General features: G+C 43.2%; 1 protein-coding gene across 1 annotated transcript; it reads right to left on the reverse strand.

Moving 5' to 3' along the window:
- Nucleotides 1-593: 593 nt before the first annotated feature.
- bgnb (biglycan b) lies at nucleotides 594-16,132 on the reverse strand. The gene is made up of 8 exons (XM_053425304.1): nucleotides 15,905-16,132; nucleotides 8,075-8,339; nucleotides 5,173-5,285; nucleotides 4,273-4,486; nucleotides 4,019-4,129; nucleotides 3,473-3,566; nucleotides 2,129-2,267; nucleotides 594-2,037 (listed from the first exon to the last, which is right to left on the reverse strand). The coding sequence occupies exons 2-8, from the start codon at nucleotides 8,322-8,324 to the stop codon at nucleotides 1,840-1,842; spliced, it is 1,119 nt and encodes a 372-aa protein (XP_053281279.1). The 5' UTR covers nucleotides 8,325-8,339; nucleotides 15,905-16,132; the 3' UTR covers nucleotides 594-1,839.
- Between the last annotated feature and the right edge of the window lie 3,252 nt (nucleotides 16,133-19,384).

Below are 19,384 nucleotides of genomic sequence, written 5' to 3' on the forward strand. Positions count from 1 at the left end.
ATCAGAGACAAAGACTCGCACAGTGCAGCAGGCATGTGACATGAAATTGTGTTGTGTTATAGGCAGTCAAGACATTTGTTGTAATGAAGAACAGTTCTGACACAAAAACCATTTTCAAGAACTTGAAGACAGCTTATGAATGTGTACACTGATAAAAACAAATCCATATTGACCCAGTTTGACAAAAAGACAGTTTATACTTTATTGTCCCTTTATAATTCTTCAAAAATACTGTAATACTATAACTAATACTTAATAATTAAATATTAAATATTAAATAATTGCAAGTTTTTTGTGAGCTGAAGACAAATTTCCACCCCGGTGGACAATAAAGATAAATTCTATTATATTATATTCTAAAAAATATAAGATATAAACGTACAATTTCTTCAAACCAACTTTACTTTAATTCTGAACTTAGGACATTCTGTTCACGGAATCAAAGAATGACATCGTCTTCATCATATCATAGAACCGACTCCCACAAATGTCCCAAAGAATCAGCTGCTGTTATATAATGCATGGATTGTAACTGTTGTAAATGTCATTTTCTTAATCTTTACATGGTGTAGTGACACTCATTCATCAACTGATTTCCATTTTTGATATTTCTTCTTTATTTCTCACACAGCATCCAGCCCAGGGGCGTCAGTTGTTCACTGGCTTAATGCGGTGGGCTAAAAAAAAGTTTTTATTCACATGCAGCAATAGCTTGTCAGATTACAGAGCAGAGACAGGACAGAATACTTTTGGCTAAAGTAGTTCCACGTAGGTCTGCCACTGTAAACTGGCTAACCCCTTATAGTAACCCTGAAGCAGATAAAGCATAACAGAAAAAATTAACTGTGCAAAACAATGCATGAACACTACTATTGTTGGGAGCACTATGTGAACACACTGCCTTCGTTGTGTCAAAGCAAAGCGGATGTGTGTTTTCTCTATCGGGGGAAGTAAACCCCATGACCTCAGTGTCCCCCTCGAGGAATACTTTATTAAAGTATCACACAGACAGCACAATATTAAGTAAAGGCACATAATAGACTCCTCACACAGGCATGCTGGTGTTTCACTTATTGAAGGTGAACAAGAAGAATGATTATGGGAACTTCATACTGTACATATTGGTTTTTTAATCAATAAACCGACATGATATATACAAAAAAAATGCTGTTTAGCCGATGAAGTGAAGTTTCAACTTTTTGTGTAATTGCTTTTATGTCTGGATGTGGTGGAAAATGGCCCCAATTGTGTGACTGGTTGTGTATTAATACAGTATCTTTTAATCACAGAGTTGAGGACCAAGTAGCTTCAGACCGACAGGAAGCACCTTTTTCATATATAAAAAATATCTATAAAGCATTGCGTCTGTATTTTTTGCTTATGATCTTAATCAAAAATGTTAATGAAATGAAAGTGGCCTCTATCGCAATGAGCACTAATGTGTAAAAAGAAATGGAATGAAATGCTTCACAAGTTTTTCAGTTCTCATTTTTCATAAATTTCCACCGTCCTCTGTTTCTTCCTTTTCAAATCCTTAAACTCTAAAACCTTAAATTCATTCAAACTCAGATGAAGCACCACAGGTGCTTTGCTTTCCACTCCCTTCAAGCTGTGTTATAGTATTTCTGACGTCTTCTTCTATTTCACCAGTTTATTGCCCATTTTTTCCAACTCTCAACCTCCCTCCAAAAAACACTAATAGTAATAAAAATCTGCAACATTAACTCCCTCTCCTCCCTCTCCCTCTCTATCTTTCTCTCAAGTTATTTTTTCATCATTTAAATTATCTGCTGCTCCTCCTCCCGCTCACTCTCTCCACCGCTCAGCATCTCCCTGTCTTTACTTCTTGTAGTTGCCGAACTGAATAGCCAGCCGGTTGCTGACGCAGCGGAACGCGGCCGGCTGCACCTCCCAGTAATTGATGGGGTTAGCAAACAAGCTGATGCCATTATAGAACGTCCTCTTCATCCCGAATCCCCGAGGGCAGAAGTCGTTCACGCCCACCTGGTTGATGTTGTTGGAATGCAGGTACACCACCTAGAACACACCGGGGTCGCAAATAGAGGTTTAGCAGAGCATCGTGTTAAATGGTCATTCTCTTGGAGGCTGAAGTGCACGTCAGACTCACCTGCAGGTATTTCATGTCCGGGAGTCCTCTGGGAACACTGGAGAGGCGGTTGTTGTCCAGATGCAGCTCTCTCAGCATGGGCAGGTAGGACAGACTGCCGTTCTCTATGTTGCGGATGTGGTTGAAGCCGAGGCCCAACCTGGAAAAAGGGGGGGACAATGTGCAATGGTCAGAAAACAGGGTCCTGCATGGTACATTACCTCAAGTGTTTAACTGCTGAGCTTAACTGATTATTATCACTGCAAGTTGGTGATTATAAAACAGGTAAGAATTAAAGCCACAGCAGCCTTTTTTATGAACAGTATTTTTGGCATAATAGCCTGACCTATTATATGAATTGAAGAATGTTTTGTTGACTTCTAACTGATGTGGTTATTGGCATGTGTTAAGGTCAGTGTGTCTAGGAAGCAGCTGTCCCAAGTAAGCAGCTATATAAAACAAACTAACTATAAAAAGCTGTACAATGAAAATAGCTTTTTAGAAGTTGCACTTTTATACAATCAATGTGTTTAATTAAAGTTTGTTGCACTGCATATTCTTCCTGTCTCACACTGAAATAGATGGTGACCAAATAGCAGCTGCATACATGACTCAAAGTGGGCTTACAGAACAAAACAAATATTCCTAGGCCAAATAAATAATACTATAACATTATTGTAAAACCATACATATTTTCAGTTTACTATACTTATTGAGTACGTAGTAACTGCAGGAATGGGGTCATCTGACATTTTCCATTTGAATAAATATTGTGAATGCTATGTCATCATCTTTCAATGACGTGGGTAATAATTAGCAGACAGATGTAAGTTAATATATCTGTCTTAACTGTGAAAAAAGCAATTTCCCAGTCAACCCTTTAGAATGAAATGAATTCTGGCTGGATTCTGTTTAGCTGCCTCAGTTTCTCCATCCTGATATTGTGCCAGTATCACCTTCACCCTGCCGTACTGGGACACTTGAACAGAACAGACTCACCATTGTCTGTTCGTCTCTCACAAAGGTCAAAATGTCTGCTGTGAAATAAAGGTCCATAGAGAGAGGAGGTATCATCTTCAGATTCCTGTTCCTCATTCTACATTAGAAGCTTTTGTAGAGGCGGCTATTATAACTCGAGAGGGAAAACACACACACACACAAGTACACACAGCAAACTCTCAGTGTTATCCTCCTGCTATAGTTTGTCAATGTAGGTCATTGTATTACCCTAAGGGCCTCTGCTGACCTGTAATGTGTGTTTCCTTTTAACTACCGGATGATTCTTTACAGATATGCAGGCAAAGCCCTCAGGGTGAAAATAAATATAGGTTATGGTTAGAGATGAATCTGAAGTGTGGCTGGTACCTGTACAGGTTTTTGTAGCGGCTCAGGTCCTCCAGTTCTATAGCTTGGATCTCGTTGTGGTCAAGATGAAGCTCATTGAGACTCTCTGGCAGATCTGAAAGACAGACACAACATCTTTAAGACTCCACATCAGGGCGAGATCTGGAATTGATGCCTCTCTACATTAAATGTTGTTATATGAAGTATTCAAACAACAAATTGTAGTTTCATGAAGGGTTTGGTGTTGGACTATCTCTTGTTCAGGGACAGTGATTTCCTGGAGTATTGTTCTTACCGTACAGTCGCCAGACAACCAGCTGCGACCCTATTATGCAGATTGAATAAATAACCTACTCTACAAACTGATAATGAAGACGTTTTTGAGGTTCAGGTGCAAAGATTTATATTAATAACTGTTCTCCTGTGGTATAATAACTGCTTTATTATTACTCTAAGAGATTAATCTTCTCATTAAAGTCTTGTCAAGTGTCAAAGAAAACCTAAACAGGTGTGATATCTCTATTGTAGAAATGTTAGCATTTTAGCCACAGCGTGGAGTAGTTATACCTTTTGGCACCCCGGTCAGTTTGGCCTCTGAAATACGCAGATAATTGAGTTTCAGTCCCTTGAAGGCTCCAGGCTCGAAACCGCTGTTCTGGAGGGGGTTGGCTCCCATCTCTGCAAAACAAAGGGGAATGTTTGTGGGACATGAACAAATACAGTCCTCTTTAATCTGCATAGACCAAAGCCAACCAGCGCTATGAAGTGGCAGCATGGCAGAGAATGTAGCCATGGTTTGGTAAAGCCATGGCGTTTCCGACCTATGCAGTTCATTTTGGCCAGCCCTGCGAAGGCTCCAGCTGCCACCTTCTTGATGCGGTTCTCGTGGATCCTAATCTCGACCAGAGAGGCGGGCAAGTTCTTGGGGACGGTGGTCAGCAGGTTTTTGGAGAAGTAGAGCTTCTGCATGTTCTTCAGAGGGACAAATGTCCTGGGGTGGACTTTGGAAATAAGGTTATTCCTCAGAGACAGACCCTGAAAAAAGAAACAGAGAGTCCAAATTCACTACCTGATCTTTGTGAAAACATCAGTAGCATCCAAACAGTCAGAAAACACGAAAGAAAAAATCATGCACAAAATACACAAGAACTTTCTCTTGCGTCCTCTGTCTCAATGTGTTGGAGGGAATTTAAACAGATCCAGCAGCAGTTAATCTACAGTCCATCAACTAGAGGACTGTCTCTCCACCTGAGCATGGCTGAAAGAGGGAGACAGATGTAGTCTGAGGTAAACAGGGCTTAATAGAGATGTTATTGTATAATGTCATGTCGGGAGTTTCCCCGACTGCCAGGCTTAATATTGCTCTTGGTCAGCACTGTCAAATGTGGGTCAGAAGTGAGCGGAGCTTTTCTGCTGAGAGAGCGCTAACACTCCCATTTGGCCTCAGCCTCAAACTTTAATACAATTAAAGCTCTCAGAGCAAAAGGTGGTGGAGGGATGGAGGAAAAAAAAGAAAGGATATGAACCTCTTAATCCCAGAGGAAGCTGAAGGTCGTAATCATATTTCACACTGCTGGAGCCAATACAAGCCGAGCTGAATCAGTTGCACATCCTCGGGAGGTGCTGAGCCGACGCTGAGAGCGACATTTTGAATCTGTGTGTGTGTGTGTGTGTGTGTGTGTGTGTGTGTGTGTGTGTGTGTGTGTGTGTGTGTCTCTTACGTATAAGTGAGTGAGGCCTTTGAAGTCATTCTCCGTGAGCTCGGTGATGCGGTTGTTCTGCAGGTCCAGGAACTTGGTGTCCGAAGGAATATTCTTGGGCACCTCGGTCAGACCTGCAGACCAATAAAAACAAAGAGGAGATTCAAATGCTCCATTAAATGCTTCCATGGACGACAGTAAACCAACAGCAGGCTCGCAGGATATCTTAGTCAGACGTAGACTTTGGAAAATAAATAGTCACTGTGTGTTTGAAAACCTCCATCAGGCCCAGAAATTAAACCGGTGACTCTCCCACACCATCGCAAATGAGCAGTTTGGGGTTTGTAGTCTATTATTTTAATGAGAGGCGCACGTACACACAATCATGGAGGTCACACGCACACAGAGGGCAAAGTAAGACATTACTAACACTACTGGTACGTCGCTGTCAAAGACATGGGCACACACACATACACACACACACAGACACACACACACACCCTCACACACACAGAATTCCCCTCGCACCAGATGGGGACTCCAGCTGTTTTCTGTCTGGTTCCCATTTGACAGATGTCACAAAAGATGCGACTTAAATACCTTCAGCAAAATCACACATCAAATATAAGTGAGACAGGGGGCAATCCAGACACATGCTAACACTCCCAAATACAAGATGTGTGTGTGTGTGTGTGTCAATGTGAGAGTGGTGAGGCTGCAAGAGCATAAGTGTCCTAATTTTGGTGTCCTACTGTAAATCGTGGTGACAAGTGAAAAATGACAAGTGCACGAGCATCAATGCCAAACGATGTCACGGCCGGGGCTACTTGTAAATATCGTTTTACCAAGCTATAAATTAAAACAGGCCGAGACTGGGTTGCAACAAGTGGACCAGAGCTGGGAAATACACCTGCTTTCTTCCATTCAGGGATCTAAGGAAAAATGACTCAGCACACGCACAAACACAGCAACCAGTGATCATTACCAGGACCACATCGCAGAGGCCACGTGGACAAGTGTGTCAGATGTGGTCGGTGGCACAGACGAGCCAGGGTGGGCAAATCGTCCAACAGGGCCGACCACATCTGGACGGCGGCCGGTGATGCAACCAGGTCCAGCGGAGAGAGAGCGCCAGCTGTCCCACTGGGATCCAGGCTGCCACCAACCACATCTGACCCACATGACTCTACCCAGCGCTGTCCATAGCTAGAGTTATGTTTAGATATATGGCTTTGGCTGCACTGTGCCACACCCTCCACGTCACCACAGCGGATCAGAACCCGCAGCAGCTCCCTTTGACGTTGGGCTCAAGCCGTGCCCACGCCGTGCTGAGAGATGGATCTGGGGCAGTGCGAAGGTTTTGGGGTTTTCTCAATGTTGCCTTATCCAAGAAATAAAATAAAATTGATAAGCTGTTGGTGAAAGATCAAGTATCAACCCTGTAAACCCGACTCTGCGCCTATGATTTACTTGCTCCTTGAAGTTATTTCAGCTGCTGAGAGAGGATTATGACTCAGAAGGGGCAACATGTTGATTTGTGTGGTTGGAAATATTAACCGTCCAGTCAACACCTGCAGCTTCCGACATGCAGCCTTTGAATATGAATCCCCTCCATAAAACACGATAAACAGACCTGAGAAAATAAACTTTGCCCAGCACCCTTATCAAGTGCATCCCTCAACTTTATACAAACCCTCAAACCAAAGAGCCTTCAGCCATATCTGCCGCAGATCTCAAAGCTTCCACCACAAACTGCCAAAACTAGCACCCTCCTAAACCCCAGCACCCCTCAACACAAACACTCAACATCATTCTGGGATGCGCGCTGAGAGGAGACCGACGCCATTGCCAAAATACAGCTGTTCCAAATAAGCACTTGACATCTCGGAAATTATACGCTTCCACTTTTACCAGCTGCAGAAGGACCAGGGACAGTAAATATATAGAGCTCGTATGATGATTCGACAAAACCATTATGTCTAAATACAGACTTATGAGTTACAATGTGAGGAATCTTTATATCAATAACTAAAAGTGATTCAAGTTTCCTTGGCTCTGCAAGAATAGACATACGAGAATCCTGCACTTATAATTTATATATAGTCATGACTTTTATATGGAAACACAACTAAACTTAAGTCCCAGACAGACTGTAAACGCATCATGAAAATTATATTTTGAATATATGTTATGTTTTATTGATTTCTTAGGTAGGAGCAGAGTTGTTTTTAATCATAATGGTAAGTGTGGGTGATTCCTCTTATCATCTGATGACAAAACAACACTATATTTATCATGTATTCCTTTTAATCATATTCTCTTTCTCCAAATCCATTTAGACAAACTCAGTCTTCCTCCCACCCTCCTCTGCTGTTTTGGGTTTCCATTAGACATCCTGTGCGTGTGCCAAAAACAACATGAACCAGCTCCTTAGAGACAGCAAGGATATTATAAACTTTTCATCTCCTCCCATCAAAGTGTCCCTTATTTTCGGATTCTGAGTCTTTTTGTCTGCCTTTCTTTAACTCCCTCCTTCTCACTCTTGATGTCTTTTCCGCCTTATTTTCTCCTCCTCTTCACCGGTTCTCCCTTCCTCTCCCACCCAGTATCCACACACGATGTCTGGAACACAAAATCCCTCAAAGAGATGCTTTCCCTTGTGAAAATACACCAGCATTATCCCCGGGGAGAAATTCCTCCCTTAGATAATAACCAAAGAGGGCCAGGGGCCGGGGGTTATTCTCTGGAGCTGTGAAAGTCATACAAAGTCATGCTCACTCACTCACCCACTGTCATTCAACTCATTTGTCTTCCTTGCTGAACTTTCTGTCAGACTCACACACTGAGAAATGAGGAGAAAGCATAACAAACATGCATCTCTGCTGTTTCGGTCGCACACACACACAAACACACACTCACTGACCGAGGTCAGAGCACTGGACGACCCGGAGGCGACATTGGCAGCCGAAGGGACACATGTGTACGTCCGGGGGGAGCACCTCCTCCACAGCTGAACCTTCTTCCTCATCCCTCATCATCGCCATCAGCCCGCCACTGTCCATACTGTCCATTGCAAAATCCCAGAAGCCTTTCTGCTCGAAGGGCAAGGCCGAGGAGGCGGGGAGCAGCCGGGCCACGCATAGCAACAGCAGGAGGGAGCACTGTGGCAACATGTTGGACTAACACACCTGAGAAAACAGAAGGAGAAGGGAGAGCAGCATTAGTTTTACTGAACATCCACGTTACATATTTTTCAAATGAGAGAAAAAACAAGTTTAATTGTGTGAGCGATGATGTGTTTTGCTAATGGCACATACCCAAATAGCTAAGTGTCCTAAATCATTAAAAGCTTAGAGAGACACAACAACCCTGAGGGCAGGTTGTGTTATTTCATCATAGAAGTACTAGTAGTGATTTTCAGGACTAATAATCACGTTGCCATGGGTCGTCTCTTTCGTGCATGCACTGGATTGGGAACATGAAGACACCTACATAATGCATAGAGGACAGGTGTGTGTGTTTTTGATGTGTGTGTGTGAGTGTGTGTGTGTGTGTGTGTGTGTGTGTGTGTGTGTGTGTGTGTGTGTGTGTGTGTGTGTGTCTGGTCTGGGAATTAATCGTGTTGGGAACCAATTTACTCAGTTACAATATGACGGAATTGTTTTCCGTGTGAGGACAAAAAGCGAGTCCCCATAATTTAAATAATTTCATTACATATTAAGGCAAAGACTTGTTTTAAGTGGACACCTAAATAGATAGATGTTGTTTTTAAATATGATTATATCATTAGGTTAAGGGTTAGGATTAGGGTTAGGGTAAGTCTCAGGAAAATGTATGTAAGTCAATGTAATGTCCTGTGGAGACCTGACTGTGTGTGTGTGTGTGTGTGTGTGTGTGTGTGTGTGTGTGTGTGTGTGTGTGTGTGTGTGTGTGTGTGTGTGTGTGTGTGTGTGTGTGTGTGTGTGTGTGTGTGTGTTTGTGTGCATGCGTGTGTGTGTGCGTGTGTGCGTGCGTGCGTGTGTGTGTGTGTCTGTTCAGGTCAACTGGCAAAATCAACACAGCTACATTCTCCTGACAGGTTCATCCCACCACAGGCCACGGATGGCAGTCGGTGCTAAATGGACATTGAAATATTATGAAACGGTCTAGTTATCCTTAATTACAAAGCGCCAGTGTTTACACCACACCTAACAGCCCTGCCGAACAGGAGCTGCAGGCTGGTGAGGAGAGGAGCTCTCATTTCCTTCAGGGCAGACTTGCCAGGAATCGCCTCTGGGAACGAAAGTCACTTAAAACCACACCAACAAAATGTCACTGTCTGCTTCCTCTGCCGCGCGTCCATTCCCAGGAGAGCGAGTCTCTCCTCACTGACCAATCGGGTGGTGTAGAAGACATCACCTCACTGCTGGAAAAGTTTATTCCCACCACCCAACAGCCAAACAAAGCCACCATTCATCTGGAGGAGTGTGCAAAAGTGTGGATGCGTGTCATGAAACCAAACTTCCATTATGTCATAGCCATACACACACTCACTGCTAATTGAGGTCACCAGACATGTTAGCATGTGTCTGTCTGTGTTGGTTTGATAGCTTTATCCTGCCTGCACTGGTCTAACTAGCACGACAGTGTAGCCACTTGACTTCAAACTCCAATAGAAACATTCATTATTACCCGGCTGATAGATGCCTACAGCAGGAAACGGTGACCCTTGACCTGAAGCTAATCCTATCAAATAAAACCCAGTCCTGTACTGGACCCTGGTTGAACATAAAAATCCTATAATCGGTAACTTTGGTGTTTTAATTCCTTCTCGTATCCCCAATTTAGTAATACTACAGATGGGTCAGAAGTCCTGATGTCATTGGGTCGTTTAGTTTAGTGTTCTGATCGGATTTTAGTCTAAAGCTAGAGCAGATTTGGGCTTTCAGTGTCATCAGAACCAAGAGATTAATGGACATAAACTAAAGAGTGAAGTACAAAGAGAGACTGACAACAAGAGAACAAGAAAAGAAAAGGAAGAAGGCCATTTTATCTTTTTGTGTGTTGTTGCTAAATCGTCTTAATCCTCTTCTTCAGCTACATTCAACACCGTTCAAACATTGGCTTGATCTTTGCCCCGGCTATTTCATTTAACGTTTCGGGATATTTCTCTTAGCACTGGGTGTTCAAAAGACTTTGAGTGGCCCTACAAAGGAGACCGCAATAATAAAAGCTCACGAGTGGCCTCAGGGGCTTTTTCAGTGTTGGAGGAAATTCTTCTCATTCCAGGTTTCATAAGAAAAAAGTTCTCAAAACTGAAACTGATCCTTTAAATTACAAACGTAAAGCTGAAATAAAAAACACTTCAAACCCAAGAATGTGGTCATGGTGATACATCACATCACAGCGTGTGGGTGATGGATTAACAACACATGCTTATCAATTCAGCTTCAGCACTCTCTGTCCACATTCTTGAACTCGCACATAAACACGTTTCAGCCTATAAACCCTGAATTAAATATAGGACATCCAGCGCATGAGAAACTTCATCTATTCTCATTCTCTGGGCATTGCACTTGAAAGTTATTTATGCAATCCCGTCCTGTTGTGAATCATTATCACTCTATGAAATAAAATGAAAAATATTATTTAGGGGCATTAAAACCTGTAAAATAAAGACCTTGTGCACATTTAGGACCTGGACTGGAAGCATGAATAACTGGCCCCTGCAGTCTGCTCCCTGCAATAAAAATAGCTGCCAAATTATACCATTTTGCAGAAAATAAAAAAAACCACTGGCCTTGGCTAGGCCAGAAGAATGCAGTCTAAAAGGACATAGCCGGGGCAACATAAAGTCAGCATCACACAATGACAAAACACACAAAAGCACACAAAGTCACACAAAAGAGCTGGAGCATTCGCAGAGGACACCGCCAGACGTATTTAAACACCTACAATTTCTGCATCTTGTGCCGTGCAGCATTATGGGCGGTACAACAAGTATATATTGTAAATCTAACCGTGTGACACCCATGCTTTAATCTGCAGAGACGTTTTTCCACCGGTCAAACCAATGATTTGTCTGCCATTTGTAGAGATGCGGGAGCGGATGGAGATGTGCACATAAAAAAAAAGGGAGTCAGCAAAAACAAAAAAAGACTATCATCATCCTGGATGGACGTGTAGCTCTACTGTAAACACGACATGACGATAAGGCTACATCCCACAATCAGGCTGCCACGCCGGCTGTAATAACCCTCTTCTCTGGTGTGTATGAATTCCTTTCCACTTCCTCAACTGTGGGCCATCAAACATCCGTTGTGAGACGAAAACAGACCAAAGGCCAAGAGTGGTGTGTGTGTGTGTGTGAGAGAGAGAGAGAGAGAGAGAGAGAGAGAGAGAGAGAGAGAGAGAGAGAGAGGGACAGACAGACTGACAGACAGACAGACAGACTGACAGACAGACAGAGAGACAGAGAGAGAGACAGACTGACTGACAGACAGACAGACAGACAGACAGACAGACAATTGTGCCGGTGGCAAAAGATTAAGCTGCTTAAGATACAGGACTGTGTCAACAACTGCATCCCAGGTACAAAGAGGCAGGACTGTCTGCTGTGACATGGCTGCTGCTATATAACTACAGGTACGTTCAAACCCCCATAAACAAACATGCCTTTTTTTGGTCCGGCCTGTATTTCAGGGCTTAAATTAAAGAAGAGTTTGGTGTTATTGCTCAGCGTCAGTGTCTGACCCCACTAAAGCTCCTGAATGGGAACAAATCCCTTCAACCAGGCTGGAACAACTCCTGTGAAAAGTCTGTGTCGAGGAGTGGAGGCTGTTACAGCAGCACAGTAATGTCATGGTATCGAAATTACATGGGCACGTGTCACAGTTGGGTGTAACTTTCACGTGTCAACATACTTTTGGTCAAATGTTTTTTTAATCGAAATGGAGCAATTTCTTTTCTCTAAACAGCAATGATCTGGTAGGGAATTCCCCTCTTTGAGTCAAAGGTGTGTATGAGCACACACACACACACACACACACAGGTTTGTGCAGATATCCTTGTGATAACTTTGCAGTGACTTCCATTCATTGAGGACAGCCTAACCAAAACCTTATCCCTTAACTTAACCATAACCAATTCATACTTAACCTTAATAACCACAATTCACCTGTAACCCTATCACCATCACCAGGAACTCAGAATTGATGTTTGCCTCATTAGGACCCGGCTTTGGTCCCCATGAGGTCACCTGGTCCTGACTAAGTTATGCTGGAAATGGTCTTAAAAAGGTAACAAAAATAGGTACACACACACAGGACACTACATTGACTTACATTCACATCCTGGAGTCCAACTCTAACCTCAACCTTTACTACTCGTCTTAACCTACCCTTAAAAGATATCGTCACCTAAAAATTTAACAATTTAGGTTTTGGGCGCTGGCTTTTTGACACTGTGACTCTGTGATCAGCCTCAGGTCCTGACAACGTGAGAAATACCAGTCGCACACACCTACACACACCTACACACACCTACACAAACATATAATATGACTGTCTGAGCGTCTCAATGTGGTTGAAGTTGTCTAAACAGGCATTAGAACGCAGACGCTCGTGCGAGAATCAAAAATTCCAGGGGTTTTACTGTTGGATCTGAAAGGTGAAGATGGGATTAAGAGACAAAGAGAGAGCATCAGAGAGGACAGGAGAGAGGATTTATAAACGTACGTATGGATGTATGGATATTAGGGGATTATAAAAAGCAGCAGTGGGGGTGAGAGCCCAATGTGGCAAACGACCCGCCCTGTACCAGGAGATCGTTTGTTTGAGTTTCCCACACGGGGCGTCTGAGATTAGCTTTACATTTCCTGTACGCTCTATCCATCAAGTGCCGGTTGAACTTGTCAGCTCTCACTTCCACCGCAATTACTCTGATGTGACTTGAGTTCCCAAGAGGCCACCTCTGCCCCTGTCAAGCTAAACAAACATGTATTCAAGCTATATGTTCTCGGTCTTTCTCCCATGACCACGAACACGTCCCGGCAAGTCACGCATTTTTCGTTTTTTTTTTATTCTGACTCTGGGATGAACGTTTTACGACTGTGAAATCATCCAGATTGAATCTGCACACAACCCCATATTATGACTGCTCAGAGATGCTCCTCCTGTCTGCACCTCTGAATGTTGAACGCCATGAACTCTCAGTGCCGGTGGTGCCAAAATACCCTCACGGTATTGATCAAGGAATCAAACTCTGGCCCTTTCTGTCTACGTATTCAAGTTTGCATCAGCTCCCGAGGGGTTTCCTGGCAGTTAAGGTGGAGCAGAGAATTCACCAAAAATGGCAGTCGGAGCCACAGCGCTGGTTTATTGGCAGCCGCCACGTCAACAGTCAGTGTCGATTACAATCGTGCTGTGGCTCAAAACAGAGCTGCTGACCGAGCACATAATGTTTTGACACTTTTGTCTTGGGGAGAATAAATCTAATTATGGCTGGAGTCGCTTTGTGGGACATTCATTTGTTTTCAGTGGGAGAGTTTTGTGTTTTTTCTCTCCGACCCGTCGTGTTATTTCTGTAGCAGGATCCAGGCTTCAATAAACTCTGACCCCGAAAAAAACAAACGTTTACTTGTGGGAATGTGAGTTGGTCTAGACACACACACACACACACACACAAATGTGAACACTTCTATGTGTTTTAGCTTGAAAATCTGAAACTCTGACGTTCAACTCCGCATGATCTGGTCATTTCCTAACCTCCTTTATTTCCTAACGCCTGGTCTCCTTCAATCCACACATGAGAACACATGCACACACACACACACACACACACTCACACACACACATAACCCAGATCCATGTACTCCTCAGTCACACAGGCTGTTAGTGCTAGGCGTGTCCGGCAGCAGTGTTCGGGTGGAGTTAACTTCCACGGCGGCTGTAATTTGGTGACTGCTATCCCTAAAAAAAGGAACTGTTTGGCAGCTTCTCTGCTGCCGCTGAGCTTGGATGTGGTGTCGAGCAGCTCAGCGCTGCAGAGATGAAGACCGACCAGAGAAGGGCAGAGAGCAGAGCAGAGCAATGACACAACAAAATGAAGTAAAAGTGCAAAATCAGTCAGCAGCAGGGGCACAGCTGACCTGAGCATCAAAGCCTGTGGGCAGATGAGCCTCATGCAAAGTATGTGTTGAGAATTCCAAAGTTTGTGCCAGTTCTAAGTGGGCTATGAATAGAGACTATAAACAATGGGCAGCTGTTTGAAAAAAAACGAAAAAGGAACATCAGCAAATTCTGCTCTAAGAATATTGTAATAGAGCAATTACTTACTAAAGTAAATATCAAATTTAAAACGTAAGGGAAACTCAACCAAAGACGTAGGATCAAACCAGCACTGATCCGTGGGGGTACACAGAGAGGAAGAAAGGGGAACTGCAAGCGTGAAGTGAGACGGAGAAAGAGAGAATTTATATGTATGTTGAGAGATGTGGACGGATGTTGAGACAGACGGGTGGACGATGGACAGACAGGCAGCGAGGAGCAGGTGTACGGTGGTCAACCCAGCCGCTGGCTAATAGGCAGTCAGGCTGGAAGGTCAGGAAACAGACAGATTGAAACCACCATTTTGACTGTCTGACCACGGACTCCACAGTCAGACTGACAGTGTTTGCACTGTCGCTGCACGGTAATAATAACCTTTATTTATCGAGCACTTTTCCAATCCCACGTTACAAAGTGCTCCACATGAGACGACGGCTTCAAAACAAGCAGATCGTTTAAATCAAAAAGCAAATACATCTAATAAACAAGTTAAACACACTGTTATAACAGGCTGATTAAACATGAGGGAAGTCGGCAGCACAAGATTTAAAGGGGCCTCGAGAGGGGGGGGGGGGGGAGTATTTCTATACTGTTTGTATCGTATTATGGGACAAATTAAAAGACAATGAGAAAAATTATACTAATCTTCCTCTCAGATAAAGTTTCCAAGGCCACAGTTCTCTCAACACATTTCAATATGCAGCCTGTGTGTACACAGTGGCCGACTTTGAGGGCAGAGCAGACCTGCTGTGTACCAGAATGGCTTGATTGGCACGTTTCACTATAATTATTCTGCCTAAATCATGAGGGATGCAGAGAAGGACCTAAAACGGCTCCTCTATAAATGCCATGCGTCACATCTATAGAGGCTGCTGGGAGAATAAAGCTTCGCACTGAGAGCAAATGTAAAAGTTTGATTTGATTGTTATTTCATCCTCCATTACACAATTTCCCCCTGGGATCAATAAAGTCTTTCTGAATGGAGACTTTGGAGAGGGGCCGCGCCATCTAGTGTCAGTCTGTAGTACTGAAAAATCTGCATCACAAGGGCCATGGACCAGATGGAGCAGGTTGAGTCAGTGAGCCAGATTATATGGATGATGTTTGATATATTATACAGGAGGGAAATTCATCATAAAAATGTGTACTTTGGTACAAGCTATATGTAAATATCATTACAATTTAAACGGAAACACAACATTTGACAACATATATCTAAGCAAAGTACAAGAAACTGTGGATATAGTCTACAGAAAACATTAAAGCCAATCTAAAAAAGTGGTTTGTTGCAACCTTTGTTTTTAATTTGTTTTATTTCACTACAACATTCCAGCATAATGAGAGTTCATAAACTTTACCACATTCATTTTCCGTATTAGCCTAAAATTACCTTTAAGAGGAAGACTTTATAAAGAAGATTTAAATAAATTGTGTATATTATCCCCTACCTTTTGGATTAAAAAAAAGATAAATTAATTCCGAAGTGTTAGAAGAGTGTTTTCTCCCTCAAATTATCCTGGAGATAAAAAAAAAAAGGAATGTTGTCCTATCTTTTCATCACATCTAGGGATGACTGCCGTATCTCCCCTGTGCTCCTCTGACGTCCAGCTGCCACCGTGTGCCACAGAAAAGCGCGTCAGGCAGCTGTGTGTGCGCGCTTCAGCCCAACCCCAGGAAATGACTGAGAGCCGGGGGGGTCAAGCCCATGAAGTTAACAAGCCTGCCTCCTCTCTCCCCCTTTTTTTTGGGTAGAGAGGAAAGAGGAGGAGGTGAGGTGGGAAGAGGAGGGAGCAGCCTAAGTCCATCTGTGCTGTTATAGTCTCTAGACTGGTTGTTTTATAATTTAGAAGTTGGCAGTTTTCTGGTGATAATTCCACAAAGACACCATGCACATGTCAGAGAAAACTCCGCAATGTAATAGGAGTGACAAAGTAATATAACATCTTACATTATCTAAAGAAAATATACGATTATTTCCTCGAAAATTCTGCCTCAAAATGTAATATAACTCTATTGTGACAGGAAATGAAAGGACATTGTGGTGCACTAGTATAATATTTGTGGCAAAGCTCGTTTTCATTATACTATGGGTCTACTTGTTACAGTATATTCGTACAATCATTCTAAATATCACATTTTTCCCCATCACAGTGTTGTTTCCCAGATAATAGAGATCATGCACTTTATTTGAACTTTATGTCGGAGGTCTGTAATTTGCCCCTTTAATGGGTCTCCAAGGCAATTTAGATAAAGACACCATAAAGACATGGTATCATGTGGAGCAGTGCAGGCCGACGCCACTACAGTGGAACACAGTGGCATCATGAGGGGAAACCAATGAAGGTCTGATAGTGAAACACTGCCCATATCTGTTTCTATTCAAATTAGAACAATATATTTAGCCAGAGAAGTAATGGAGGTGAAAAATACATATACATATTTTTATGAAATGTTAACAACATCTATATTTTTACCTTTATTCCATTTTCTATCACTGTTGGTCTGTATATAAAAACCTCTCGGCTCAAACTTATAGGTAGAAATTGATCTGTTAGTATTAAATGAAGTTTTTCTTTCATCTTGTCCAATTTCAATGATATTTGCTGAGTCACATTTATCCTTTGCTCCCTTCAACCACTCTGTACTTGCATAACTTCACATTTGTCTCTGATTAGTAGACTACTGGGACAGTTCATGGTGATATTATCAAGCTCCACCAAAAAAACGTGAGGCGAATGTATTTCAAGGACTGTGATTATAAAACGTATGATTTTGTGTCTTCGCCTAGTTCTCTATTAAATTTTGTTTTGGCTCGGATCGACTGTTCCTCCTCACCGACTCTCTGATTTCCTTCGCCCTGTTGCCAGCACACAGAGCGAGGCAATAAGTTTGGCGAGCCACAACCATCTGGGAACTCGTCTGATCCAATGCAGCCTCACAAACAGTCGTCTATTATCCCTGAGCTTTGCAGGAGCAGGGCTGTGGTGTGTATAAATCCTCAAAATTGTGACCCATCAGGTGGACGATGAGAGCAGCCTGTTTAGTAACATGCATTTCTCTTTGGGTGCAGTGTGCACCGTGGTGGAAGAGGCACGCAGACCAGAGCAGTGCCCTGGGGTGTTGGCCGGGAACACGATTTTGATAAAGGCATTTGCAGATAACATTCCTCCTTTCTAAGCTTCCCCTCTTTTTTCTCCCATGTTGTAGTTTCAGTCTTCCTCTCTGTTTCTCACCCTTTCATTCTCTCTCTCTCTTTCTCCCCATCTCACACTCTCTCTGTCGCTCTCTCTGTCGTTCTCTCGCTCCCTCGCTGTGGTTCACTTGATTATGGTGTTGGTCTGGAGCTCGAGGGCTTGGCATCCAAATTAAACTTTTTGGTCCTACGAGTGATTTCAAATTAAGTGTCTCCAGAGATTAGCACACCCACTTGTTAGCTCCTGCTGCCTTGTGTGCATGGGCCTTTGTGCGCAGCAGAAAACACAGAACAATAATGACTGTTTTATGGAGGGAGGTTTTATTTTATTGTGATCCATTCCATATTTAAAGTTTATTTCAAATTGGGTTTTCTTTTTGACATCTTCATTCAAGAGTGTGGTCTTTTAGTTTGAGGGCAGGACTTATTGATGTCACTCAAAACCCAGCGCTTGTACTCAAATGTACCCAGCTTGTGCTCAAACTGTGCACTTGCACTCAGATATTTAGCTTGGACAGATTTCCTGCGCTCTCCTTCTCCTTGTGTATTCTGCTTTGGTACGCATGTGAAGCATCTTTGCTTGGATTTTTCCGCTGCTCTTTGATTATTTTCGTCTGCACCTGGAATAGAGGCTGGGGGGAGTGTATGAACCTGGTTAAAGTAGCAGCCCATGCGGGAGTCTCCAGTAGGTAAAGCTAACACACACATGCAACAGGGGAGCATCAATTCCATTCTATGGTTGGGGAATTTTGACAGATTTGTTGCACAAACGAATTCAGAAAGCACAGATTTCCCACATTTCACAAGTAGCATGAGCGTGAGGAGAAGAGCTAAAGCTGCAATGAGAAGAGTTGAAGCTGGAGTGAAGGAAATCTGTCTGAGAAGCAAAAAATGTCTGAGTGCAAGCGCACATTGGAGTACAAGCAGAGCAAATCAAAGCTATTTGAGTGCAAGCGCAGGGTTTGTGGTGAAAGCATTACAATATCAGAACATGAAATCGATAGATCCCGCTCTCAAACTGAAAGATCACGCTCTTGCATAAAGAAGAAAAAAAAATCCCTGCTCATTAATGTTGCTCATCGTCAAGATGATGAGCTCATCAGGGTTGACGGCCGAGCGCTTAAAGGTCTCCTGCACACTGGTGTAAGCACATTCTAACTGATAGCAAATAGTTGACCCTTGACACTGGAACCCAGTCTCATGTTCCAGCAACGGAAGTGTCCTCACTCTGGTGTCCTCACAGTCATCCTCTTCGTCCTAGCTCCGTTTGATCTCGTCAGGAAAGGAAATCTTTGCCTGTTTTTCTCTGTGTTCGCCCTGGCGCTTTTTATTTTATCAGCCAGCACCCCCCCCCCCCATCCTCCAATAACAAACACAGGAAGCTGCTGTCGCTAGGGTAGAGCAGCCATGGGAGAAGAGAGGCACTGCACTGCTCTACGGTCCCCTCACCAGCGGACTCTGGCCTCAGCTCGACGGGACGCAAAACATCTGCTCGGTGTGATGGGATGTCGGTTTAACACTTCGGTCATATCACACGCAGGGTGATGGATGGCAGTGAAGTGGCAAGGCTGTCAAATCTGAAAATACAGCATGTCACAGGCCGTGGTGGAAGCGCTTTTAAAGATGTAAGATCATTGCAAAAGAATTCATGTGTACAACCATACGAAAGTGGGAACAACAAAAAGAGAGCTGATGCAATTTGATCCTTTTTTGGGCAAAGTCCGTGCTCTTCTCG

The sequence above is a fragment of the Pleuronectes platessa genome, chromosome 6 (genome assembly GCF_947347685.1).
Source record: "Pleuronectes platessa chromosome 6, fPlePla1.1, whole genome shotgun sequence".
Taxonomy (NCBI): domain Eukaryota; kingdom Metazoa; phylum Chordata; class Actinopteri; order Pleuronectiformes; family Pleuronectidae; genus Pleuronectes; species Pleuronectes platessa.

Bases quoted from the DNA above. Each gene is read 5' to 3' on its own strand.
- bgnb (XM_053425304.1), bottom strand. From the start codon at position 8,324: ATGTTGCCACAGTGCTCCCTCCTGCTGTTGCTATGCGTGGCCCGGCTG. The intron at 5,286-8,074 runs GTCAGTGAGTGT...ATTGGTCTGCAG, and splicing joins CGTCCAGTGCTCTGACCTCG to GTCTGACCGAGGTGCCCAAG. The intron at 4,487-5,172 runs GTAAGAGACACA...TTCTTTTTTCAG, and splicing joins AAGGCCTCACTCACTTATAC to GGTCTGTCTCTGAGGAATAA.